Source organism: Pinus tabuliformis, chromosome 6, assembly GCF_031772625.1.
Source record: "Pinus tabuliformis cultivar Carrire ecotype Pingquan chromosome 6, CPIR1, whole genome shotgun sequence".
Taxonomy (NCBI): Eukaryota; Viridiplantae; Streptophyta; class Pinopsida; order Pinales; family Pinaceae; genus Pinus; species Pinus tabuliformis.
In genome coordinates, this window is record NC_142292.1 from 486,595,178 (window position 1) to 486,622,156 (window position 26,979).

The 26,979-nt window shown below is 38.3% G+C and overlaps 1 protein-coding gene across 1 annotated transcript in view; it reads right to left on the minus strand.

Annotated features, from left to right (window-relative positions):
- LOC149259413 (uncharacterized) overlaps positions 1-26,127 on the minus strand; it is a 51,552-nt gene extending 25,425 nt beyond the window's left edge. Inside the window, exons 1-4 of the mRNA XM_089454125.1 lie at positions 23,607-26,127; positions 21,808-22,170; positions 15,549-15,645; positions 15,109-15,201 (exon numbers count right to left, since the gene is read on the minus strand). Of these exons, the coding sequence (XP_089310251.1) occupies positions 15,109-15,201; positions 15,549-15,645; positions 21,808-22,170; positions 23,607-25,616 (2,563 nt within the window). The 5' untranslated portion in view covers positions 25,617-26,127. The remainder of the gene's footprint in view (positions 1-15,108; positions 15,202-15,548; positions 15,646-21,807; positions 22,171-23,606) is intronic.
- Between the last annotated feature and the right edge of the window lie 852 nt (positions 26,128-26,979).

The window sequence follows — 26,979 nt, forward strand, 5'->3', positions numbered from 1 at the left end:
AAGCGACCCTAAAAGAAAAATGACCTGCTATGTCAATAAAATAACATCCCTACATCATCATTCCATGACCATACCTATGTCCACCTTCATCACCCCTGCATTCACCCTTAAAAAAAATATCAATTAAAAAAAATAAAAATAAAAAAATTCACAATCTTCGAAAAAGAAGGAAACAGAGAGTGATAGGGAGGATCAAATGAGTATTCCTCATTCTCTACACTCTTAGTCTCCCTCTCCATCCATGTCACCATCCTCCAACTCCCAGCAGAAGGTATGCTTAAGAGTTCTGAGGGAGAAGCAACTACAAGACATCATGTAGGAAATCCTGTAGTAGCCTATCCCACATAATAAAAATCATGAGAACAACAAGCTTCCAGCATGATGATCCAAGAGCATAAGGGACTCCAAAGTAGCAACAACACCATCATCTTCAACACCAGGTACCTGCACCACAAAAAAATCATCAGAGAACAACAAAAAAGGGGAAGAAGAATAGCATGCAGCCAATACACACAGCAAGCACCTCCGGTCTTCAACCACTGCAGCAAGGTATTAAGCACCACAGGTAAGTATCCCGCTCACTCTCTCATGTGCATAATGTAGTCAAAATATGTAAAGGTTACGAGTAAGTTGGTTTATAAGCAAAAGGTGGCCAGTTAACTTGGCCACCTTCAATCAATCAAAAAAGACAAAACAATTTGTCCTCTCACACGTGGTAGCAGTCAACTCAGAAACAGAAAGGAGAAGGACAAAAACAGTTAAGGCTACAAAAGCATGAAGTGGGAATTGATTACGAGGAAGTGGGGAATGATGAGGTGGTAGTGGGGACCAACGGTCCAAAAAAGGAAACTGTACCTCAGCTGCTAGCACACCACCTCACCCAAAATGACCATAAGAGGAAATAATTGTCGTTCCCATGCATTTATGCATTCACTTCCTCGAGGCTCACTCTCACAAGTTGCTCTCATACCCAGGCAACCTACAGCAAGGAAGACACCATCGTTTTTCTGCACAAGAATTCCTACAGGATTGCAAAGGAAATTTTACAGGATTGCACACAGGATTCCTACACGATACATAGAGACAGTCTATAGGATAGGCTGAGAGAATTTTAAGAGGGGAAAACATGGGGGTTGACCACAAAAAACACTATGAAGAGGTAGGGTTTGTAATCACATCCCTCTTTTCAAGTAAATTGAACAAAAAATCCACTAGTTTGAGTGAATTTGGCAGCTGTGCAAGAGAATTGTCCACACAATCATCTCAATTTTTTACTTCTCCATTTAAAAATTGTATCAACCATCCCATCTCCTAAAAAATCACCAACCAAGATGATAGGAGGGTTTAATAGAAGGGAACCCACTAACACAGTGAGAATCCAACAACACCCTCAAGTACTAGAAATCTTCACAAGGCATTATTGGATGGGGTTTTTCGAAAAATTAAGGGGGTATGATGATGAGGAAGGCTTGAGATTTTTCTCTCTCACTCATTCCAATTACCAGAGTCCATGTCACTGTTATGGTAAGAGGCCTCTCCATAGAACTCACCCCTGAACTCATCAACAGAGTTACCGCACTTCCCCTAAGAGTACCATGGAGGAAGGAAGAAAAAGGAGATAACCAGGTTGCCAAAAGGAAATTCTTTTTAGAAGGGGAGGAACCCACTGAGGACAAAAATGGAGTAAGGAGAGAAAGTCTGCCATATCCCTGGAATGAGGTGAGCTACCAACTTATCAAATACATTTCATGTGAGGGTAGGTATAGTGTGGTCTATGGCTATCATTTTAGGCTCCTTGAAGAGTTGAGATTTAGAGCAGAAACACCCCCTCACCACAGGTTCAACATACCATACTTCCTTCTACAATCACTGATAGACACAAGCATCAAGGTGCAAGAGGGAAATTCCCAACAGTTAGCTCACCATGGGTTAATTAGAATCCTTATAGAAGATGCCCTCCAAAACCTCAGAATTCCTATACAATGGTCAGTTTTCAGAGACATGCAGGCAGAGGAAGACATCAAAGCTCTCACATATGATGTTAGTCCTATTGTGAGTGGAGAGGAAGAGGAAGAGACTGAAGTAGAGGAAGAAGAAGTAAAGTAGGAAGAAAAAGAAACAGAAGGAGATGAAGATGAGAAGGTCGAAGAAGAATATGAAATAGAAGAAAATGAGGAAGATGAAGAAGAGGAGGAGAAAGAGAAGGAGGATAATGAAGAAACAAAGGAGGATGTTAAGGAGGAAACTGATAAAGAAGATGAGGATCTACAAGAGGAAGAAGAAAGGAAAGACATAGGTGAAGAAAGCAATGGGAAAGAGGGGGCAGAAGACAAGGAGGAGTCACCTAGGGTGTCTCCAAAACCCACTGAGAGAGTGGCAACAACTGCCCTCACTGCTCTTAGCACCCCCATCAAGAAAAAAGGCAAAAGACAGAGGCAAACCCCCTTATATTCCAGGACAAGGAAAAACACAAGAATAAGGCAGGGGAAACCTCAAACCCCAACCAAAATTCCCATTGTGATTGAAGACTCACTTAAACAAAAGGAGAAAATGTCTTCCCCTAAGTCTCCTATCAACTATGTGAGAAGGCCTATGACTAGATCCACCTCCTCCAAGGGAAAAGCAATCCTACAGGATACACAGCAGAATCTACAGGAAGAAGAAGTAGTCCTACAGGATACTCTGTTGAACCTACAAGAGACACAAAAATTGGAAAAGGAGGTAGGCCAACAATAAGAAACTAAAGAAGAGGACCCAAAGTCAATAGAACCTAGCCCCCAACCTAACATTGACTCCTACTACAGGTTTATTGAAGGAGGGAGGGTCATTCCTCAAACATTTTCTATTCCACTATTCTTCAAGTTTGAGAAGGAAAGAGCCAGAACTCACCGATGGATGCAGATCGCCAAATCCAAGGGAGTGGAAAACATTAGGCACATGGAGGAGAAACTCAAGGAGATGGGCATAGAGCTAAGTAGCTTGAGAGACAGAAAGACTATAATGAAAAATCAACTAGAAACAGAAAATGCATGGTTGAAAGGACAACTGCAAGAAAGAGAGAGTCAATTGGCATGTATGGCCAGTCTCTCTTTGGAAGCAATCCAATGTAGGATGCCAACTAATTCCTATGCCCTATACCTCAAGGTATAGTGGCTACAGTTTCAGATCAAGACCCTAGCACAGAGAGACACCATGCCATTTCAAGACTACATGCATTTCATTTATCTTTGTGATCATAGCACACTAGAAGATAGGGCCAAGATTGAGTTTTATTTTCACAACATGGTCTTAACAGACATGAATGTATGGGACCCTAATGCCAAGCTAGGATATTTATAGTGGATGGATTTTGCATCATGGATGAACCATGAGGAGTCAAGGGCTGCAGAGATGAAGAAGATATTGGCAAGAGAGAAAACTGAACTTCTTATGATCAAAGCTAAATAGTTAAATCCCATGGCCCTCATTAGTACCCATAATTTGATTGTAAATGATCCTCAGCTTGCACCTAGATATCTTGCTACCCAAGAGCGAGCAATTTCACATTTTGAGGACATGCTTAGGCTGTTAGGGGATGATAACATACATGCTTGCCTGAGGAGATAGAACACACTGCCATACAACTTAGAGATAAGAGATTACCACTCTCCTCAAAGATTGAGAGAAGCACTAATAGGACACCCATATACAAGCAATCTATGTAAAGGTTGAAAGTCAATTGGATTGGCCCAAAACTCAATCCATCATTACTCTTAAGAATTCTAGAAGGAAGGAAGGAAGGAAGAAGAAAAGAGACAATGGGTGGAGGTAGAAAGGAAAGCATGCTTCTATGAACAAGAAGAGGAAACCACAACAGAGGCATGGGATGTCAGAGAGGCCACTAGAGCTATGAAGGATATGGATATTGATTGAGTTGCTCAGAGGATGAGCAACACTTTCAGTAGGGGTTGATGATGAGCCTTATTATTGGGTAATTATATGGGCCTTAATTCACCTCCTAGCGCAGTGAAACCAACTTTTATCACAACTTATTACATGTTTTTGATTATATTTTGTTTATGAGATGAGTTAGAGTTGGATATTATGCCTAGTGGATTAATATGCATTGAATGCAGGATTGAATGAGAAAATCAATTAATTTTGGGAAATACTAAGGTTAAAACTCGAATGGGACAAGGGAGAGGGACAGTAGGAGGTAAATACTCTTCATTTACTTCTCCCCCATTCAAATATTCCTCCATCCATCACACCAGATCGGAGTGCAAGCAGCCAAGCCATGAGGATTAGAAGGCAGCCGAGCAAGTGAGAGACAAAGAGCTAGTTCATCTCGAGTTTGGGAGCCGAGCCTCCCTAATTTTAAGGAAATCATTGGGGATTTCAGTTGTATAAGTAGAGAGGCCTAGAGCCTCATTAGGATTCAATTTTTTTTTGTAAAACTTTAAGCTATTTTTGAGCTCCAGACTTGTGAACAAAGACAAAACTCTAAGCTATTTTTGCAGCTCCATTGTATTTTCTTGCAAAGATGTAATTGTTTTGATGAAAATAATGAAGATTGGTGTCATGTTCAGTTTCTAAATCTTGTTCTCCTCCATAGGTCTCTGAGTTTCCTTGGGCTTGGCCATCCCAAGATCCTCAGAGCCATTTTGTATCATTTTCTTTCCTTTTTTTCACTGTTTATTCACATGCATCTCTAGTTTTTATTTATTTTTGTTTCTGCATTTAGTATTAATGATTTCTTGTTGTAGGATTGAGTTAAATGGTTGATGTAAGTTTTGTAGGATCACAAGTATTATTTCATCCTTTGAAAAACTTTGGAAGTTCATAGTAATCATTGAGTTGCTTGGATTAGTCTTCTTGTTCCCAAATCTAGATTGTTGGACCTCTTTTTTAGCAAAGAACAATAAATTTTTGCTATTTTTTAGAGCATGCTAACAAGCTTCAATCGAATTGGTTCCACTTGCATTAGATCACAAAAACATTCTAGTTCATAACAAAAATTATCCCATTGTATTTGCACTTGATTTGGTTAGGCATTTTTTTTTATTTACTAGCTCCCTAGTTCTCAAATTTCTAGATTTTCGACTAGTAATGTTTTATATTTTTTTTTGCGTGGATTAACCAAGGTCTTTTTGAGTGATTCCACTTGGAATATGAACCCAAGACATCCTAGTTAATAACAAAATTTGTCCCATCCAATTTGGATTTGATTTTCTTGGTCATTAAACCCTCACCAATCTCATCATTTCACGAGGAAACTTCTCCAAGATTTTTGAGCAAATCCATCCATCTCCCAACTTTAGTTTTGAGTTCTGAAGTGGTCCTAGGCACTCCCTTGCCTCATTCCATCCACCAACCACCTTCCCTAAGATTTCCATCACCTTCAACATCCATCATTTTTCTCTCGGTTGTATCCTGTAGGTTTTCAACGGATCCTGTAGGATTTTAGTACATCCTGTAGGTTTTCCTGTAGTGGCCTGTTTTGAGTCTGAATTGAGGGAAAACCTTTAAGAAGCCACACAAGGTCACCTAAGGGTATCCTAAGCCTTCCAACCATCCACCATCATCTCCAAGCCACCTACCACATCACCAAAAGAGATTAGCTTTCACACTCTCACATGAAAAAATACAAAAAGGAAAACATATTTATTTTATTCATTTACATGCACAACAGTAGAAGGTTTGATGGTTTGAATCTGCATGCTTATGACAGTAGGATTGTATACCTATTAACGTAGCATTATTTTGAAGCAAAGCCTCTTCGCAGTTAGTTAGAAAATGGTGTGTTTTAGCATTTTATTTCAGTCTCTTTCCTTATACTTTCTTTCTTGCAATAGGTTAAGGTTAGATTTTGAACATTTCATTTTCTGCAATTCGTTTAAGATTTGGCTTCAGTACATGCATTCCATTACATCATGACAACAAATGAATGACACATTGTATGCCGCACATATAGTGTCGATACCTCTTAAGTTTGTACGAACCCTGAGTTAGTACATCCCATGTCACCATCATCATCATTCCATGACCATACCTATGTCCACTTTCATCACCCCTGCATTCACCCTTAAAAAAAAATCAGTTTCAAAGGGAAAAAAAAAAAAAATTTCACCGTCTTCGAAAAAGAAGGAAACAAAAAGCAACATGGAGCATCACCTGAGTATTCCTCATTCTCCACACTCCTAGTCTCCCTCTCCATCCATGTCACCATCCTCAAACTCCCAGCAGAAGGTATGATTAAGAGTTCTGAGGGAGAAGCAGCTACATGAAATCCTGTAGCAGCCTATCCCACATAATACAAATCATGAGAACAAAAAGCTTCCAACATGATGATTTAAGAGCAGAAGGGACTCCAAAGCAGCAACAACACCATCATCTTCAACACTAGGTACTTACACCACACAAAAAATCATCAGAGAACACCAAAGGAGAAACCCACTCACTGCCAGAGATAGGGTAAATGAATCCTGCATCTAGTAGTTTTTGTAGTTCTTGTTTGACTATATCTTTAAGAGCTGGATTCATCCTCCTTTGGGGCTACCAAACTGGATTGCAACCTTCTTTGATGTATATGTGGTGAGTACACACTGAGGGGTGTAATCCCTTTATTTCTTTGTAACTCCAAGCGAAGGCATCTAGATGTTCCTTTAGCATGTTGCGTAACTTCCCTTCTTGGAGAGCATAAAGAGATGGATTGATTTTCAAGGTTCTCTCATAGACGAATTCTATGGTTTTGACATTGAGGGGGTTGGAATCAGTGAAGCGTAGGTTAATTGGATGATTGTTCTAGGTTTCCTTTACTACATCTTCTAAGGGCGATGTACTGGGAGTTAGTTACAGTCTACTTCGAGGGGGGAACCTCCTTTTACAATTAATACAATGTATGAGACACTATTTTATGATCTTGAGACTAGGTCTCCTTTCTATATATATATATGAGAGAGAAAGGTACTATTAAAATGAAATGGTGCAACAAAAGGCTCTAGCTGACATAACAATATAACAAAATAAATGTAATAACTCATTGTTTAGGGCTCAATAAGGGGTTTTAGGGTTAACGTGGGTTTTATATAGAGCTTAACATGCTCTTTCCCTTCAAACAAGTGTTTTCCTCAACACTTGACTGATTGCAGGTATTTCTACATGAACAACTCATCTTCCCATGTCACCTCTTCTACTAGCATGTTCTTCCATTTGAAGAGATACTCAATAATTGCTTGATTTCTTAATTGCTTAATCCCCATTTCCAAGATTTTTTCTAGTTATATTGTGTTTTTTCCTTCTTCATTGATGGTATGGATTGGATCATTGTTATGCAACCAGCTCACTGAAAAGATAAATCGACGACTTAAAATTTGTCCTCTTCGAGGGGGAAACCTCATTTACATTACATAAATGAACAATTCTTGGATGATACAAATGACAATAACTCCTTTATATATATAGGAGTCTAAGGGGTCACAATATAATTAGAGCCTACATAACAATAATAATGTAAGGGCACAACAATAACAATAATGGGCTTCTATGGGGCACAACAATGACAATACGAGAGCTACATGGGCACAACAATAACAATAAGGGGGATACAATAGTATAATAGGGACCTAAAATGCCCCTCTCCTTCAAAAAAGTGTTTTCCTCAACGCTTGAGTAGTTTTTGATGCTTTTGTATAAAATTTTCATCCTCCCATGTGGAATTTTCAGCGGATAAGTTTTTCCACTTAATGAGATATTCTGAGATTAATCGATTCTGTAATTGTTGGGTTCTTGTTTCTGTCACTGCTTCAGGCTCAAATATGATTTTTCCTTCTTCTTCAAGTTCCAGAAACATTGTTTGAACTGGAAGCTTGTCACCGATAACTTTCTTTAAGCATGAAACATGGAAAACTGGGTGTTCTCGGGAAAATGCAGGCAACTGCTATTTGTAGTACAAATCTTTTGCAACACCTTGTAAGGACCGTAGTACTTGGGTGATAATTTATTATCCTTCTTAGCTTGCTTGAGAGACATTTGTTTGTATGGTTGTAGCCGTAAAAATACCCAGTCACCTACATCAAAATTTCTTTCATTGCAGGGAAACCAGGAAAGATAATCAGACCTAATGGCATGACAAAGCTTCTGAAGAAAGAAGAGCAGGGTGTAATTGCATAATTATGCTCACTAGGTGTTCAAACATCGAAATCATTATTTCTCCATATCTCCAAAAAGTCTTGGACAATCATTCCAAGGTGTTTGAGACTCCTAATGGCCACCCACCTATTCATGATCATGATAATGTGATTCACTTGATTCCAGGAAGTGTTAATCTAAACAACAGACCTTACAGATATCCTTATGCCCAAAAGAGTGAAATTGAACATATGGTTGCAAAAATGCTAGAGACTAGTATAATTCAACCTAGTCAAAGTTATTTCTCTTCTTCAGTAGGATTGGTGCACAAGAAAGATGGATCATGGTGCATGTGTCTGGATTATAGGGAGCTCAACAAACTCACTATTAAAGGTAAATTTCTCATTCATGCCATTGTCGAATTATTGGATGAATTGCATGGAGCAATTTACTTCACCAAGTTGGATTTTCATTAAGGATATCATCAGATAAGAATGAAGACTGAAGATATTCCAAAAATAACATTTAGAACTCATGAGGGTTATTATGAATTTTTGGCCATGCCTTTTGGCCTTATCAATGCACCTTCTACATTTCAAGGTTTGATGAATTCCATTTTCAAACCCTTCCTTAGGAAATTTGTGTTAATATTTTTTGATGATATGCTAATCTACAACAAGTCTTGGAAGATCATGTTCAACATGTGGATAGGGTGCTCAAACTATTGGAGGAGAAACAATTATATGCAAAAACCTCCAAATGTTTCTTTGGAGTACATGAGGTGGAATATCTGGGTCATATTGTATCTCATGAGAGTGTTAAGGTAGACCCTAACAAAATTAAAGCCATTAAGGAAAGGAAAATCCCGACATCTATAAAGCAGCTGCGAGGATTTCTCAGGTTGACAGGGTATTATCGCAAGTTTGTTAATAATTATGGGAGAATAACAACACCTTTAACAACATTACTGAAGAAAGATGAATTTTCTTAGACTCTAGAAGAAACTAAGGTCTTTGAAAATCTTAAAGAGACAATGTGCCAATCACTGGTCTTAGCTACACCAGACTTTACAAAAACCTTTATTGTGGAATGTGATGCCTCAGGAAATGGAATTGGTGTTGTTTTAATGCAAGAAAGAAGACCCATTACTTTTGAAAGTCATTCAATCAAAGGAAAGTATTTACACAAAGATATTTATAAGAAGGAAATGTTGGCAATACTACATGCACTTAAGAAATGATGATCTTACCTAATGGGAAGACACTTCAAGGTAAAAACATATCATTATAGTCTTAAATACTTTTCAGAACAAAAACTATATTTGAGAATTGTAACAAAAATGAGTCACAAAGATGTTGGGTTACGACTTATTATCATTTACAAAAAAGGGAAGAAAAATGTTGTTGCATGTGGACTCTCAAGAGAGGATGAGGATGTGAAAACATTGCTTTGGGTCATTTCTATTATCCAACGAGACTAGATAACCAAAGCAAAGGATGAATGAAAAATAATGAAGAAGTGTGGGCACTCATTCAAAAGTTGTAGCAAGATCCAAGTACATCTGATACATTTAATTGGAAAAATGATTCATTATGGTACAAAGATTGCTTATACCTTTGTAAGAATTCCCAACTCAAACAAAAGATTCTTCTTGAATTGCACACCTCTCCCTTAGGAGGGCACTCGGGATTTTTAAAAACTTACCATATGGTTAAGAAGGAATTTTTTTGAGATTGCCTTAAATTTAATATTTAAAAGTTTGTGGCAGAATGTTTGGTTTGCCGACAAAATAAAGTTGAAACAATTAAGACCCCGGGCCTGTTACAATCTTTATCCATTCCAAGTGGGAGGAGGTTTCAATGGATTTTATCACATGTTTACCCAAGTCCGAAGGAAAGAGTGTTATCATGGTGGTAGTTGATAGACTTACCAAGTATGCACACTTTTGTGCATTATCTCATCCATTTAAAGTCGGTACAATTGCTATTGCATTTATGGAAACAATTCAAAAACTACATAGAAACCCAAAGATTATTGTAAGCGACAGAGATCCCATTTTCACTAGAAATTTTTGGATGGAATTATTTATTCTCTGGGTACTTAATTAGCTCATAGCTCATCTTATCATCCTCAATCTGATGGGAAAACTAAGACAATGAACAAATGTTTGGAATGATATTTTAGTTTATTTCTATCTGATAAATAGACACAATGGGTCAAGTGGTTTCCTTTGGCTGAATGGTGGTATAACAATTCCTTCCATACTGTAGCAAAAATGACCCCATTTATGACAATTTATGGATATCATCCACCATCCATCACATCGTCTTTAAGAGAAAATTCTAAGGTTCAAGTAGTGGAAGATCACATTGAGCATCAACAAGAAGTTCTCCAACTCTTAAAAGATAACTTCACTTTGGCACAAAATGGAATGAAACAACAGGCAGATCAACATTGTGGCGAAAGAAGTTTTGATGTAGGCGATTGGACATTTTTACGACTACAACCATTCAAACAAATGTCCCTCAAGAAAGCTAAGAAGAATAATAAATTATCCCCAGAGTATTATGGTCCTTACAAGGTGTTGCAAAAGATTGGTACTATGACGTACAAATTGGAGCTTCCTAAATCTTCCCGAGTGCTCCTAGTTTTCCATGTTTCATGTTTAAATAAGGTTATAGGTGATAAGCTCCTAGTTCAAACAATATTGTCAGAACTTGACAAAGAAGGAAAAATCATATGGGAACTTGATGCAATCACAAAAACAAGAAGTCGACAACTACGAAATCGATTAATTTCAGAGTATCTCATCAAGTGGAAGAACTTACTCGTTGGAGATTCCACATGGGAGGATGAGAATTTTATACAGAAGCATCTAGAACTACTCAAGCCCCCTTATTGTTATTTTTAGTATAGCCCTAGTTCCCATATTGTTATTATTGTGCCCCATATAAACCCACTATTGTTATTGTTGTGCCCTTACATTATTATTGTTATGTCGACTTTCATTATATTGTGACCCCTTAGACTCTTATATATAGAAAATTGATTTTAATCATTTCAATCATCAAAGAATTGTTCATTTATGTAATGTAAAAGAGGTTTTCCCTCAAAGAGAATCATTTTTAAGTCGTTGATCTATTTATTTGTGAGCTCGTTGCATAACATAACTCTTACCAAAACATAGTTACCGATCAAACGAGAGTGAACTGGTACCCATTTTTTTGAGGTAGCAAAAAATTCCCCGATTTTGAAAAGTGGTGATGCGAGAATACACTTTTTTTAAGCATATTTTTGACACTTTAAATTTTCTTATGTATCAAGTATGAACATTTTTTTCGATGTTAATGATTTTCATGCTGATTTTGAAAAGTGTTGATGCAACATCAACACATTTTTTTAAATGATAGTGATTTTTATGCTGATTTTGAAAAGTGTTGATGTAGCATCAACACATTTTTTTAGAGGGCTTATTTTTGACTCTTTAAATTTTTTTATGTATCAAGTGTGAACATTTTTTTTGTTAGTGATTTTCATTTTGATTTTGAAAAGCGCTGATAAACATCAATCTTTTTTGTTTAAAGGGCTTAGTTTTTACACTTTAAATTTTCTAATGAATTAAGTGTGGATATTTTTTTTTTTAAATGTTGATGATTTTCATGTTAGTTAAAAAAAAAAAAAAAAAAAAAACATGACAAAAAAATCAAATACTATATATATATATATATATATAGATATAAAAAACAAAAAACTATAAAAATGTAAAAAAAAAAACAAAATTCTCTCATAAAAATAAAAAAATTAAATAAAAAATTAACAGAAAACAACAACAAAAAAAATATAAAAAAATTAAATTAAAATTAAAAAAATATATATAATTTAAAGAAAAACAAATTAAACTTAAAAAGAAAATTTAAAAACAATTTTTAAGTTAAAAAACGACAAATAAAAATTAAAAACCTCGAAACGCGTCGACAAATGACATCTCATGTGATTTTCGCCGAAAAATCTCTCGTAAACTTAATATGGATCACAGAAGCCTCATCTCTACAATTAAAAACCTCATTAAAAATTAAGAAAAAAAAAAATAAAAAAAAAAATCAATTAAAATAAAATTAAAAAATACTTAAATTAAATAATTTAAATAAACAAAATAAAATAAATATTTAAGAATTGTTTTTTTGAAATTAAAATTATAAAAATAAATAAATAACCTGAAATTAAATTAAAAGAAAATAACAAAAATAAAAAAATTTAATTATAAAAATTTAAAAACAAAACTTAAAATATAAAAGCCATTAAAAAAAACAAAATTAAGAAGTAACATAAAAAAAAAACCACAAAAAAAGAATAATTGAAAAAAAAATGACACTTCGCTTTGCCCAACCCCATCCTGCTCGCACTCCCCCACCTCAGCGCCCCTCCTCGCCTCCCCACAACCAAACAAAAAAAGATCATCTAAAGCATCTCAAATTAGTTTTGAGCACCCTGCGATAAGAGAAGAACTTGATAAATTTAAAGAAATGCAGCTTCATGAAGAATGAGTTGGTATTCCTGGGATTTGTGATTTCGGAAGAAGGATTGAAGATGGATTCAAATAAAGTGAAGGAAATCATTAACTGGCCTATTCCAAGAAATGTGTTTTGAGGTAAGAAGCTTTCACGACCTTGCAAGTTTCTACCGAAAGTTTATAAAGAATTTCAGCAGTTTGTGTGCACCCATTGTTGACACAATCAAGGAGAATAAGCAACCATTTAAATGGACTGTAGCAGCTGATAGAAATTTTAAATTACTAAAGCAAAGGATAACTTAACAATTTGTACTCGCCTTACCAGATTTGAACAAATGTTTTCAAGTTGAGACTGATGCTAGTAGAGTTGCTATTGGAGTAGTCCTAGGTCAAGAAAGAAGGGTGATTGCATATTTTAGTGAAAAATTAAATGAAACAAATCAAAAGTATTCCTCTTATGATAAAGAGTTTTATGTTATAGTTAAGGCTTTAGAAAAATGAAGGCATTATCTCATGCCCAATGAGTTTGTTCTTTATACTGATAACCATGCTCTACAGTTTATCAACATGCCAAATTGAATCAGAGGCATACTAAATGGGTGGAGTTCTTGTGAAATTTCACATTTGTCATCAAACATACAAGTGGTAAATAAATAAGGTCATTGATGCATTAAGTAGAGTAAATTTGATTTTGCATGAGTTTCAAATCAACACTTTAGGATTTGATGAAATGAAAGAGATGTATAAGGAAGATGTCGATTTTAAAGATGCATATGTTGCTGGTAAAAATCCATTTAGTGGGGATAGAACTCCGTGGTTGAGTTTTATGTTGCATGAAGGCTTGCTATTTAAAGATAGTAGATTGTGCATACCCAAATGTTCTATAAGAAAAAATCTTATCAGGAAAAAACATAGCGGAGGGTTATTAAGACATTTTGGGCAAGATATTTAACTTTTGCTCAATTGAATGTTTTTTTATTTTTGGCCAGGCATGCAGGAATTGCAAGAAAGAGTTAAACAACAATTACAAGAAAACAACAACAAATACAAACAAAGGGTTGATTCAAAGAGAATGTAACAAAACTTCGAGATTGATGATTTAGTCATGGTACATTTGAGGAAAGAAAGATCTCCTAAAGGGAGTTACAACAAGCTAAAACTCAAGAAGTTCGGACTTTATAAAATTTCAAGGAAATTTTCCTCAAATACTTATGAAGTGGATCTTCCAAACAATGTTGGTATTTCCCTAATTTTTAATGTTTCTAATTTGTATTCCTTTTAGGGAACAATACAAGTTCCAAATGATGAGTCTTCCAATGAAGTAGATTAGATTGTTGAATGGAAGCAGTGACTGCGCAAATCAACTCCAAAGGAAATGGAAGGGCTATTAGATCGAAAAGTGGTGAAGAAACTAGAGGAAAATAATATTTTCAGTATTTGGTGAAGTGGAAAAATCACCCATTAGAGGATGCTACTTGGATGACTGCTCCATAGATGTCCAAGCATTACATAAATGTTCAAGAGATCATGGACAATTTATTTCCCCGAGAGTCTAACGCAGGGGCATCTGATGCAGGAGCATCCAATTAGGAAGGCGATAGCTGGACAAGCTGTTAAAATTAAATTCACTTTTAGTTTAATTTTATTTTACGTTTAAAAGAAGGTTGTCACAACCAATGTTTTCCTTTAATTTGAACAGTAGTTAGATTAGAAATTAGTTTTAAATAAGTTAGAAAACAAACTGCCAGAAACTTGAATGTAACTACATTGTAATTGTAGGTAGTTCCTCAACAAAATGAGGCTACCAACAACTTAAATAGGCAACCCAAAGACAAAGGTGGGGTCGCTGCCATCCAGAATAAAAGAGACCAGAGAGCTTAGCTCTGAAATATATTTTTACAAAGTAACTTGAAGCTTATAGGTATCCATGATTGTTTTCCATAAATGAAAAGAATTATGTACTGTGCATAGAAATTAATGACATAATTGAATGACTGTTAATCAAATTGTGCATCAAACTGAAGGAGCCAAACACAACAGAAGAAACCATCCAGGTATTTCACAAAAGCATGCTATTGATTTAACAGTGAAAATTTACAATATATATATATGTGTGTGTGTGTGTGTAAACATTTGTCAAAGTCCACGGTAGCACAAAAAGATAACATTCTGTAACCCCACGCAGGTCCGAGGCACAAAGCCTTCAAAAACCATCCATAACAGTCCTCATACAATCAACACAGGCCAAGGAGGGTTCCACACAACCCAAAACAAACCAAACTGAGCAGAGATCGAAGCATTACCAACAACCAGAGACGGGATACATAAAATTTTTCCCAAATTCATAAACAAAAGTTACAGCAGAGGACACGGTGCACAAGAGGCCACCTATCAACAAACCAACTAAGACCAAGAACAAACAGAGGCATAGCCTAACTGCTACCAACAAAATATATATGACCGCATAGTGTAAACAGGAAGGACCCTACCCGGTTTGCGTAAAGCCGGACCAGAAGGACGAAGACCCCAGCATTTTCCCCAAAGACCAAACCCTTGCAACCACCGTGACGAGGGCCGAGTACCTGCACAGACAAACAGAGAATTAGTGAGGCAGCATAACCATAAACCCATGATAAAGAACAGAGAGAGGGTAGGATGAATACCCACAACGGATACCTGAAGAGGAGGCCGAGCTCCATAGCCGAGCCACAAAACTGAGACCAACAGAGCATAGCCAACGACACCAGAGCCAAGGAAAGCCGAGACACAACAAAGCGCAACCAACGGCTAGAGGGCCAAGAAAATACCAAGACCCAACATAACATAAACCATGGCCACAGAGCCATAAGACCACCGTCTGCTCACCAAGAGCAAAGCTGTCAGTGAAAGTAAAGGAAACGAAGAATTGAAACCGGAGCAGAGGAATTACCTCGAGTAGAAGCTGTCAAACCATTGCCGAGAGAGTTGGGCAGAGGGCCTGGTAAAACAATGCAACCACTGAAACACTTAAAAACAATGCCATCAACCTGGTAAAATCAAATATCTGCGAACAAATACAGAGAAGCCAAGGCATACCCAGGGCGACCACAGAGCCCAAAACCTCCTCAAAAAACCATGCAAGAAGCAACCACCAGGTCCAACGAAACACCATCACACAGTTAACAAAATGACAGAGGACCAGACTCGAAAAAGGACCCAGAAGACAGCAAGAAGCAGAGCACCATCCTTTCCTTGCAAAACGAACCAGGTAAGAACGTAGGGGAGCAAAACCAAAACTGGCGGAAACATAACCAACTCAACCACAACAGACCGCGCCATAGAGCCGTGTCACACAGACTGAGACCACCTCGGGACGGAGGAGAATTAATTGCCCATTAAAACCTTACCTAAAACCCCAAGCAAATATGAGCACGGGAAAAGTTGAACGCAGGCCAATCGCCACGTAGGCTTGCCACTTCGGCGTCTTAGGAATTGTCACCAAATTTTGGTATCAGAGCAAGTTCTTTCCTTAAGGAAGAAAAAATATGGAAGTAGGAAGAAGAGGTCGAGGTAGAGCTATTCGGAGAGTAGCCAACGAAGGATTACATGAAGAAATCAGGATCCTAAGTGCCAGATTGGCAGCAGTAGAAGCAGGGATCCAGAAGGTGGCGACGATAGTGAAGAAGAAATTGCAGCTACGACGGATGGATCCGATGAGGAAGGGCCAGAGATAAAATTATTGAGGTCTGTTTTGTTAGCAAGCAACAAACCGAAGCCAGAGCTTTCGAACTATAATGGCAGTTTATCTACAGAAGTATTGTTGGACTGGATTAGTGAGTTGGATAAATACTTCGAATGTGAAGAAATCAGTGAGGATAAGAAGGTCAGGTTTGCAGCCACCAAACTAAAGGGACATGCAACACTATGGTGGGACAGTGTGCAAGCAGAAAGGAGAAGGTCAAATAAGCCACCAATTAAAAAATGGAACAGGATGATCGCCAAGATGAAAAGTAAGTTTTTACCCAAAGACTATCAGATTTCTCTATATAGACAGGTACAAAACTTGAAACAAAGGGCAATGACTGTGAAGGAATATACAGAAGAATTCTACAGAGTGAATCTATGAGCGGGTTATGTCGAAGATACCCCAGAAAAGACAGCGAGGTTTGTGAATGGATTACGAATGGAGATACTAGATGAGATTAGTATTCTCTCCCCCAAGTCCATAGAGGAAGCCTATCAAAGTGCTTTAAAAGCAGAAGAGAAGATCACCAGGAAGCAGAATGCCAGAAGAGGACATGGATCTGGCCGAGGAAGAGGACAGTGTTTTGGCAGAGGTAGAACTGCCAACAACAATGAAGAAGGTAGCAGTTCAAAAACTACAGGACCAACTGATAAAGAAGGTAACACTAGAGGAGGAAGGCCTTACCAACGAGGAAGAGGTAATGGAAGAGGCAGAGGAAATGCCTATCAATGTTACAAGTGTCACAAGTGGGGACACCGGTCTTTTGAATGTCCTGAAAGTGATCAAGCAGGACAAAGAGGAGCATGTGTTGCTCAACCGGAGGAAGTTGAGGCACCACCTCAAGAAGTGGAGAACATGCCTGAGACAGGAGAGGCCTTGGTGTTGAACAAGGTATTGTTGAAAACAGCTAAAAAATTAGCTGGCCAGACACAACAGAAAGCACTGTTCCGAACTGTGTGTAAATCACATGGGAAATGTTGTAAATTGATTATTGATAGCGGAAGCACTAACAACCTAGTAGCCACTGAAATGGTAGAGAAACTGGGTTTAAAAATATTGAAGCACCCAACCCCATACCGAGTGTCTTGGTTACAAAAAGGACATCAACTGCTGGTTGATGAGCAGTGCGAAGTGGAGTTTCATATTGGTAGGTATAAGGATAAGGTAACTTGTGATATTATGCCGATGGATGTGTGCCATATACTACTGGGTAGACCATGGCAGTATGACAGGAAAGTAGTCCATGATGGGAAGACAAACTGTTATAAGTTTGCGAAAGATGGGATCAAGCATACGTTGGTAGCCAAGAGAGAGGAGGATACAACAGAAAACAGTGGAACAAAAACGTTATTGTTAGGAGGAAAAGAGTTCCTACAACAGATTGGAGATGATGAAATAAAGTTTGCAATTGTGCGAAGGCCAAGAGTAGTGTTAATCCACACTAAGATTACTGATTTGCCTGAGGAGATACAAGATATGCTACAAGAGTTTAGCGACATTGTAGTGGATGATTTACCGAATAAATTACCACCAAGGAGGAGTATCAATCACCATATTGATTTCATTCCAGGAGCTAGTTTACCAAACAAAGCTGCTTACCAAATGAGTCCAAAGGACAATGAGGAGATCAGGAAGCAGGTACAGGAGTTGTTGGACAAAGGGTTGATTCGAGAGAGTTTAAGTCCTTGTGTGGTTCCAACAGTCTTAGCTCCCAAGAAAGGAGGAGAGTGGCGGATGTGTACTGATTCTTGAGCAATAAATAAGATTACCATCAAGTACAGGTTTCCCTTACCACAGATGGATGATATGATAGACTATTTGAGTGGAGAGGCATATTTTTCGAAGATTGATTTAAAAAGCAGATATTATCAGATTCGGATTCGAGAAGATGACAAGTGGAAGACCGCTTTCAAGACCAATGAAGGCCTGTATGAATGGCTGGTCATGCCATTTGGATTGAGCAACGCACCCAACACATTCATGCACTTGATGAACGAGATGCTGAAGGAATATATTGGAAAGTTTGTGATTGTGTATTTAGATGATATCCTTATTTTCAGTAAGACAAGGGAAGAACATTTCCGACACGTCAGGTGTGTCTTGGAAAAATTGCAGCAGAATAAGTTGCTATTAAATTTGAAAAAGTGTACGTTTTTTAAGGAGTTAATTTATTTGGGGTTTGTGATTTCAGAAAACGAATTAAAGATGGATCCGGAAAAGGTTGCAGCCATAGTTAGCTGGCCATCCCCCAAGAGTTTGTTTGAAGTACGGAGTTTTCATGGGTTGGCGAGTTTTTATTGGAAATTTATAAAAGATTTCAGTGGGATTTGTGCACCCATGGTGGATACCATTAAAAAAGCAAATCAACCTTTTCATTGGACGGAGTCAGCTGAAAAGAGTTTTCAACTGCTGAAAAAGAAGATCACCGAAAGACCCATTTTGAGGTTACCAAATTTCAACAAACTTTTTCAAGTTCATTGCGATGCCAGTGGGACAACCATTGGAGCAGTACTCAGCCAAGAGGACAAACCAGTGGCCTATTTCAGCGAGAAGTTGAATGAGAGTAGACAGAAATATACGTCCTACGACAAGGAGTTTTATGCAGTGGTACAAGCACTGAAACATTGGAGACATTACTTAATGGGAAATGAATTTGTTATGTTTTCAGACAATTCCGCTTTGCAATATGTCATGCAACAGCATAAGCTGAACCATAAACATGCGAAGTGGGTGGAATACCTCCAAAGTTTTACGTTTGTGCTGAAACACATCAGTGGACAAGCCAACAAAGTGGCAGATGCGTTAAGCAAGAGGAGTTTGATTTTACAAGAAAGCAGAGTGCAGGTGTTAGGCTTTGAGCATCTCAAGGATCTGTATGAAATAGATGTAGACTTTAAGGAAGCATACGAAGCTTGCCAGAATCCGTTGTTGAGGGACAACAGTTCGTGGCTAGACTATAATATACAGGAAGGATTGTTGTTCAGGGGAGGACAATTGTGTATCCCAGAATGTTCAATGAGGGAAAACTTAATTCAGGAGAAACATAGTGGGGGTCTAGCTGGACATTTTGGCATAGACAAGACTTTGGACCAAGTAAGTCACTTCTATTATTGGCCGAAGATGCGGCGAGACGTACAGAGATATGTGGCTAGATGTAAGATGTGTCAACTGGCAAAGGGACACAGTCAAAATACGGGATTGTATATGCCCCTACCTATTCTAGACAGACCATGGGACTCAGTCAGTTTAGACTTTGTCTTAGGCTTGCCAAGGACACAGAAGGGGTACGATTCAATCATGGTAGTAGTGGATCGCTTTACTAAGATGGTGCATTTTATTCCTTGTAAAAATACCAGCGATGCCATGCATGTAGCCCACTTGTTCTTCACAGAAATTGTCAGACTACATGGCTTGCCAAAGTCTATTATTTCAGATAGGGATGTGAAGTTCACGGGTCATTTTTGGCGGACTTTGTGGAAGAAGTTAGATACTAAATTAAATTTCAGCTCAGCTTATCATCCACAGACTGATGGGTAGACTGAGGTAGTGAACCGAAGTCTGGGGAATCTGTTACGTAGTCTGGTTGGTGAAAATTCACGACAGTGGGATCGTGTACTCGCACAAGCAGAGTTCGCTTATAACGATTCACCCAACAGGAGTACGGGAAGAAGTCCTTTCCAGATCCTATATGGAATGCACCCCCGTGGTGTGCACGAGTTGCGGATTTGGGTCGGTTGGAACGAAGGAGTGCTGATGGTGAAGATTTCGCAAAGGTGATCAACGAACTTCATGAACAGGTGAAAACCAAATTGCAGGACAACAGCCAAAGATATAAACAGAAGGCAGACTTAAAACGACGGGAAGTGCAATTCAATGTAGGAGACCTGGTATTGGCACATCTACGGAAAGAGAGGTTTCCTAAAGGGGAATATAACAAGCTCAAACTGAAAAAAATAGGGCCTTGCCGGATACTACAAAAGTTCTCTGCCAACGCATATGAACTACAACTACCCCCGGGTATCGGGATCTCGCCCATTTTCAATGTGGCAGACCTGTACCCTTACATTACTGCTAATGTGGAGGACAGTTCAACAGAATACACACGGGACACCCAGGGAGAAGGAGAGACAAAGACATGGGTCAGACAGATGCCCCCAGCCAAGCCTCTAGAGATCGAACAAATATTGGATACTCAGGTAGCTAGGCGGACACGACAGAAGGAGTACTTACAGTACCTGGTTAAATGGAAGAACTGTCCAATTGAGGACAGTTCCTAGTTGGATGCTGGACAGATTCAAAGCGCCAGGTATTCGATTGAAGAGCTCATGGATAGGAGCCATGAGATTCATTCACCCTGGGAGCCTGATGCAAGAGCATCCAATTAGGGAGGCGACAACTGGACAAGCTGTTAAAATTAAATTCACTTTTAGTTTAATTTTATTTTATGTTTAAAAGAAGGCTATCACAACCAATGTTTTCCTTTAATTTGAACAGTAGTTAGATTAGAAATTAGTTTTAAATAAGTTAGGAAACAAACTGCCAGAAATTGGAATGTAACTACATTGTAACTGTAGGTAGTTCCTCAACAGAATGAGGCTACCAACAACTTAAATAGGCAACCCAAAGACAAAGGTGGGGTTGCTGCCATCCAAAAGAAAAGAGACCAGAGAGCGTAGCTCTGAAATATATTTTTAAAAAGTAAATTGAAGCTTACAGGTATCCATTATTGTTTTCCATAAATGACAAGAATTATGTATTGTGCATAGAAATTAATGACAGAATTGAATGATTGTTAATCAAATTGCGCATCAAACTGAAGGAGCCAAACACAGCAGAAGAAACCATCCAGGTATTTCACAAAAGCATGCTATTGATTTAACAATGAAAATTTACAATATATATATATGTGTGTGTGTGTGTGTGTGTATAAACATTTGTCAAAGTCCATGGTAGCACAAAAAGATAGCATTCTGTAACCCCACGCAGGTCCGAGGCACAGAGCCTTCAAAAACCATCCATAACAGTCCTCATACAATTGACACAGGCCAAGGAGGGTTCCACACAACCCAGAACAAACCAAACTGAGCAGAGACCGAAGCATTACCAATAGCCAGAGACGGGATACATAAACTTTTTCCCAAATTCATAAACAAAAGTTACAGCAGAGGACATAGTGCACAGGAGGCCACCTATCGACAGACCAACTAAGACCGAGAACAGACAGAGGCATAGCCTAACTGCTACCAACAAAATATATATGACCGCATAGCATAAACAAGAAGGACCCTACCCGGTTTGTGTAAAGCCGGACCAGAAGGACGAAGACCCCAACATTTTCCCCAAAGACCAAACCCTTGCAACCACCGTGACGAGGGACGAGTACTTGTACAGACAAACAAAGAATTAGTGAGGTAGCATAACCATAAACCCATGTTAAAAAATAGATAGAGGGTAGGATGAATACCCACAGCGGATACCTAAAGAGGAAGCCAGGCTCCATAGCCGAGCCACAAAACTGAGACCAACAGAGCATAGCCAACGGCACCAGAGCCAAGGAAAGCCGAGACACAACAGAGTGCAACCAACGGCTAGAGGGCCAGCAAATACTGAGACCCAACAGAGCATAAACCACGGCCACAGAGCCATAAGACCACCGTCTGCTCACCAGGAGCAAAGCTGTTAGTGAAAGTAAAAGGAAATGGAGAATTGAAACCAGAGCAGAGGAATTACCTCGAGTAGAAGCCGTCAAGCCATCGCCGGGAGAGTCGGGCAGAGGGCCTGGTAAAACAATGCAACCACTGAAACAATTAAAAACAGTGCCGTCAACCTGGTAAAATCAAATATCTGTGAACAAATACAGAGAAGCCAAGGCGTACCCAGGGCGACCATAGAGCCCAAAACCTCCTCGAAAAACCATGCAAGAAGCAACCACCAGGTCCAACGAAACACCATCACACAGTTAACAAAACGATAGAGGACTAGAGCCGAAGAAGGACCCAGAAGACAACGGGAGGCAGAGCGCCATCCTTTCCTTGCAGAACGAACCAGGTAAGAACGCAGGGGAGCATAACCAAAACCGATGGAAACATAACCAACTCAACCACAACAGACCGCGCCATAGAGCCGTGTCACACAAACCGAGACCACCTTGGGACGAAGGAGAATAAATTGCCCATTAAAAAGCTTACCTAAAACCCCAAGCAAATACGAGTGCGGGAAAAGTTGAACACAGGCCAACCGCCACATAGGCTTGCCACCTCAACGTCTCGGGGATTGTCACCAGCATCTTACTCATGAAATTGGAAAAAAACAAATGAAATGTGAAAGGAATTAGATTCATTTATTTTATTAGTAAATTAGTTTTGTTTTAGTTGAACGATTAGAAAGTTTGGATATGAATGATGTTAGAAAAAATAAGAAATCTTATCCACTTTTGTAGATATAGATGGAAGTAGTTTTTTATTAAGTTTAATAAAATAAACTAGATTTATAGAAGGAAAAATTTGAAGAAAGCTTAGACTCTGTAAAAAAAAAATAGAGAGATTGGATTCTTTTCGAGAAATTCCAAGGTTGTGGTTCACAGACACCTTGGTCAACGGGTGGTGCTACGTCCACGGAAAAATCTGGGTTGATTGACCCCGAAGGGAATCTAGCTCCACGGCCCACTAGCAAGGCTTGACCCCAAGGGCTTTGGGGAGATTGGACCCTGTGACCTCCCGATGGCGAGGCACTGATTTTGACCAACTGAGCTAACCCTTGGGGTTTAACTCATCCAAATTCTAGTAATAATAGAGGAAGAATTAAATATATATTTATCTATAGATATATGTACACAGTTTTTGCAATTTAGAAGAAAATTAAAATATATGTTGGTAATTTGTTGGACATTTTGTTGATTGGAAATTTAATTAGAACTTGTAAGTAAATGGTGTTGGCACATTCCAACTATTATTCTTGTTGCAGTTTAGGCAAGATCTGACATCAGAAACCCTTGATATCCTTGATTTCATTAGTTCGATCATGTATATGATGAAGACTAGTCTCAAAGTATTAAATCCAGATCATTCATAACTTTTTAAAAAAGCTAGATCATTCATAACATTTTTGTTTTTTAAAGATTGGAAATTCTGAGAGGCCTATTCTGAAATAGACCACACCTATCGACATAATGAGATGTCCATTTCTTTACAAGAGCCCTATTCTGAAATAGACCACACCTATCGACATAATGAGATGTCCATTTCTTTACAAGAGCCTTCAAATTTGATCGGTGACTATAAATTGTGACCTATGCCCAGTGAGGAAAGCATGCACCTGTTTATTAACCTCAATCCAACTGCAACCAGGTGACTTTTTCAGACCTCTGTCTTTCATTGTTTTCCTTACCCTTTCAATGTCATCCCTCCTGCCAACGGCAGCATACATGTTTGAAATAAGAACATAAGGCGCATCATTGACAGGGTTTAACTCAAGAAGGCGATCTGCCACATATTCTCCTAGCTTTAAATCATTATGTACTTTACAAGCACTGAGTAAGGATGTCCAAACTCTATCGTCGGATTGTATCGGCATATTATTGATGAAGTTTTGCGCTTCATACAAACGTCCAGCACGGCAAAGAAGGTCAACCATGCAGCTATAGTGCTCCATTGCAGGTGTGATGTGATGATGTTCACTCATGCAATTGAAGTGTTCATATCCCTCATCCACTAGACCTGCGTGGCTGCAAGCAGACAAAACACAAAGATAGGTAACATGGTCTGGAATGAAGCAAGAGCGTTTCATTTGTTCAAAGAGTTGCAGGGCCTCATTGCCACAGCTATGCATAGCATATCCTGCAATCATAGCTGTCCAGGATACAACATTTCGCGGATGCATTTTGTCAAATAAATCGCGTGCATTCTCTATGCTCCCACATTTTGAGTACATGTCTATCAGGGCGTTCACCACCGTGACATCTGAGTGAACACCACTTTTAATTATCTTTCCATGGATCTCCATACCCTGTTCCAGAGCTGCCAGGTTGGCACATGCCGGGAGAATACTGGCAAAGGCTTGAGAGTCTGGCATTAAACCTGCTAATTGCATTCGTTCAAAAAGTTTCAGAGCCTCCCCTGCTAACCCAATCTGTACATGCCCTGCAATCATAATACTCCAGGAAAGGACATCCCGATTGCGCATTTTATTGAACAGTTCACGGGCTCTCTCTATGTTCCCACATTTTGCATACATATTTACAAGGGCACTCACCACAAAGACACTGGACTGAAATCCACTTTTAATTACTTCTCCATGGATCTGTATGCCCAGCTCAATAGCGACCGAATCGGCACATGCTGGAAGAACACTGGCGAAGGTTTTTGCATCTGGCCTAATCCCTGACAATAGCATTTTACCAAAAAGCCTCAACGCATCCTCCACCCATCCATTTTGTGCATACCCTGCAATCATCGCCGTCCACGAGAACACGTCCCTGTGAGGCATTTTCTGAAAAAGCTTCGCTGCCTCGTCAATATCCCCTTTCTGTGCATATCCTGCAATCAGCGCTGTCCAGGAGACAACATTTGGTTCAGACATTTTGTCAAACACAATGCGTGCAGTCTCAACCCTATCACATTTAGCATACATGTCTACCAGGGCATTCGCTACGAAAGCATTGGATTCGAACCCACGGCTTTTTATTTCTTCGTGGATCTTCACGCCCTGATCCAAAGATGCCAATTGGGCACAAGCAGGAAGAACACTGGCAAAGGTAAAATGATTGGGTTTAACTCCTGTCCCTGACATTTGCTGGAAAAGTTTTAGTGCCTCCTCGGGAAATCCATGTTTTGAGTAAGCTGCGATCATGACAGTCCATGAGCAGACATCTCGCTCAGGCATTTGGTCGAAAGCTCTGCGAGCGTCCACCAGACTCCCACATTTGACATACATATTAACAAGCGTATTGTGTAACATTACGTCGCCCCTGAATCCTGTCTGATTCATGCGAGAACAGATGAGTTTGCCATGTGGTAAGTCATTTTTCTTAATACAAGCATGAAGGAGGGCTGTATATGTAAGGGAATCTGCTTGGTTGTCTGTAAAATGCAAATTGTCCACCGCCTCCTTCAAACAGCCGAGTTTAACTTTACAGGGTTTTCGAATATCATCCAAAGGTATGCCAGAATAAGTATTGGATTGTGATTTGGGAATTGTAGCTAATATACACTGAGAATGCTGCCGTGCTGGTTGAAAAAGCAAGGTTTCCACTAGTTGCTGTCTTCTCATTGTCATTTAATGGGTTTACCATTTGAATTGCTGCTGATACCAAACCGATATAACCACCGGCGAAATAATGGGTTCACCATTTGAATTGCTGCTAACACCAAACCGATAAAACCACCGGCAAAATAACACCTGCGATATAATATATGGCGTTTAAGAGTGTTCTGTTCTGATTCAAACAGCTTTCTGTGGGTGGTTTGCAAATTTAAAGAACACTGAACGCAAAGTAAAGCATTTGGGATGTCGATGCAATTTACAAATTTAAATTTTTACTATCAGTTCGTCGGTGATGACCGGCTATGCCGCAGAAGCCAGGCGGGGCAGCTATAATTTGTTCACAATTTGTGAGTATTGCTTCGCCAAATACAACTACAAAGCACAGGTACAGACCTGTGAACTTATCTCGATTGTGGAGTTTGTGAGTTTTTCTTGCTTCACCAAATACAACTACAGAGCTCATATACAAACCTGTAAACTTATCTCCTGGTTCATGTCCGTATATGTTCATAGATTTCAAAATATCTGTAATCAATACACCTGTAATATCAATTTGGTCAAATTCCAAAAGAAATAAGTAAAATTATAAAAAATAAAAAATAAAAAGTTTTTCTTATGTGAAATGAAGGTTTTTATTAAAAAATATACCTATATTATTATAAGTTTTAAATTTATAATTGTATAGGGTTTTATGGGGAGATTTTATAATTTTTAATATTTTGATTTAGTTAAATAAAATAAAATTAAATTAAATTAAAAATAAAAGAAAAAATATAAAAGTTTCAATTTTTTTCCAAAATATTTTTAACCATCGTTTTTTTTAATGGCATTTTTTTTAATGTGGATTATTTAAAGGTTAATAATTAAACCAGTCTACATCAAATCTCAAATCTTTATTGAAGTGCAAGCCTTTAAAAAAAAGATTTGATCACTCTCAAAACTTGGTACATGCCAGTTGAGATGGATCTAAACTAGGTTATATATTATTTATTGTAAAAATGTAAAAAAATAAAATAAAATAATACATGATACAAATTGGTGTAACCCTCTCTTTTCTTTTCTCTTTTTTTAAGAAAGAAAAAACCAAAATGCTTTGCATTAAAAAAACTATTTACATATGACTATAATATTCAAATTTCACCATATATGATGTCTTTACTGTAGTATAAAAGAAATCACATATTCTAGATTTTGAAATTTTGTCCTGGTAGAAGTCTCACAAAAAACATATAATAATAAATACATATCAAATGTGTATGACTTTATCTAAACATGTAATCTTGTAGATCATCATCAATTAAGTGTGAAACTCATGTAAACAAGATTTTTCCAATCCTTTCAAGTTTGCCATTATTGTATGTGGAGAAGTTGATCT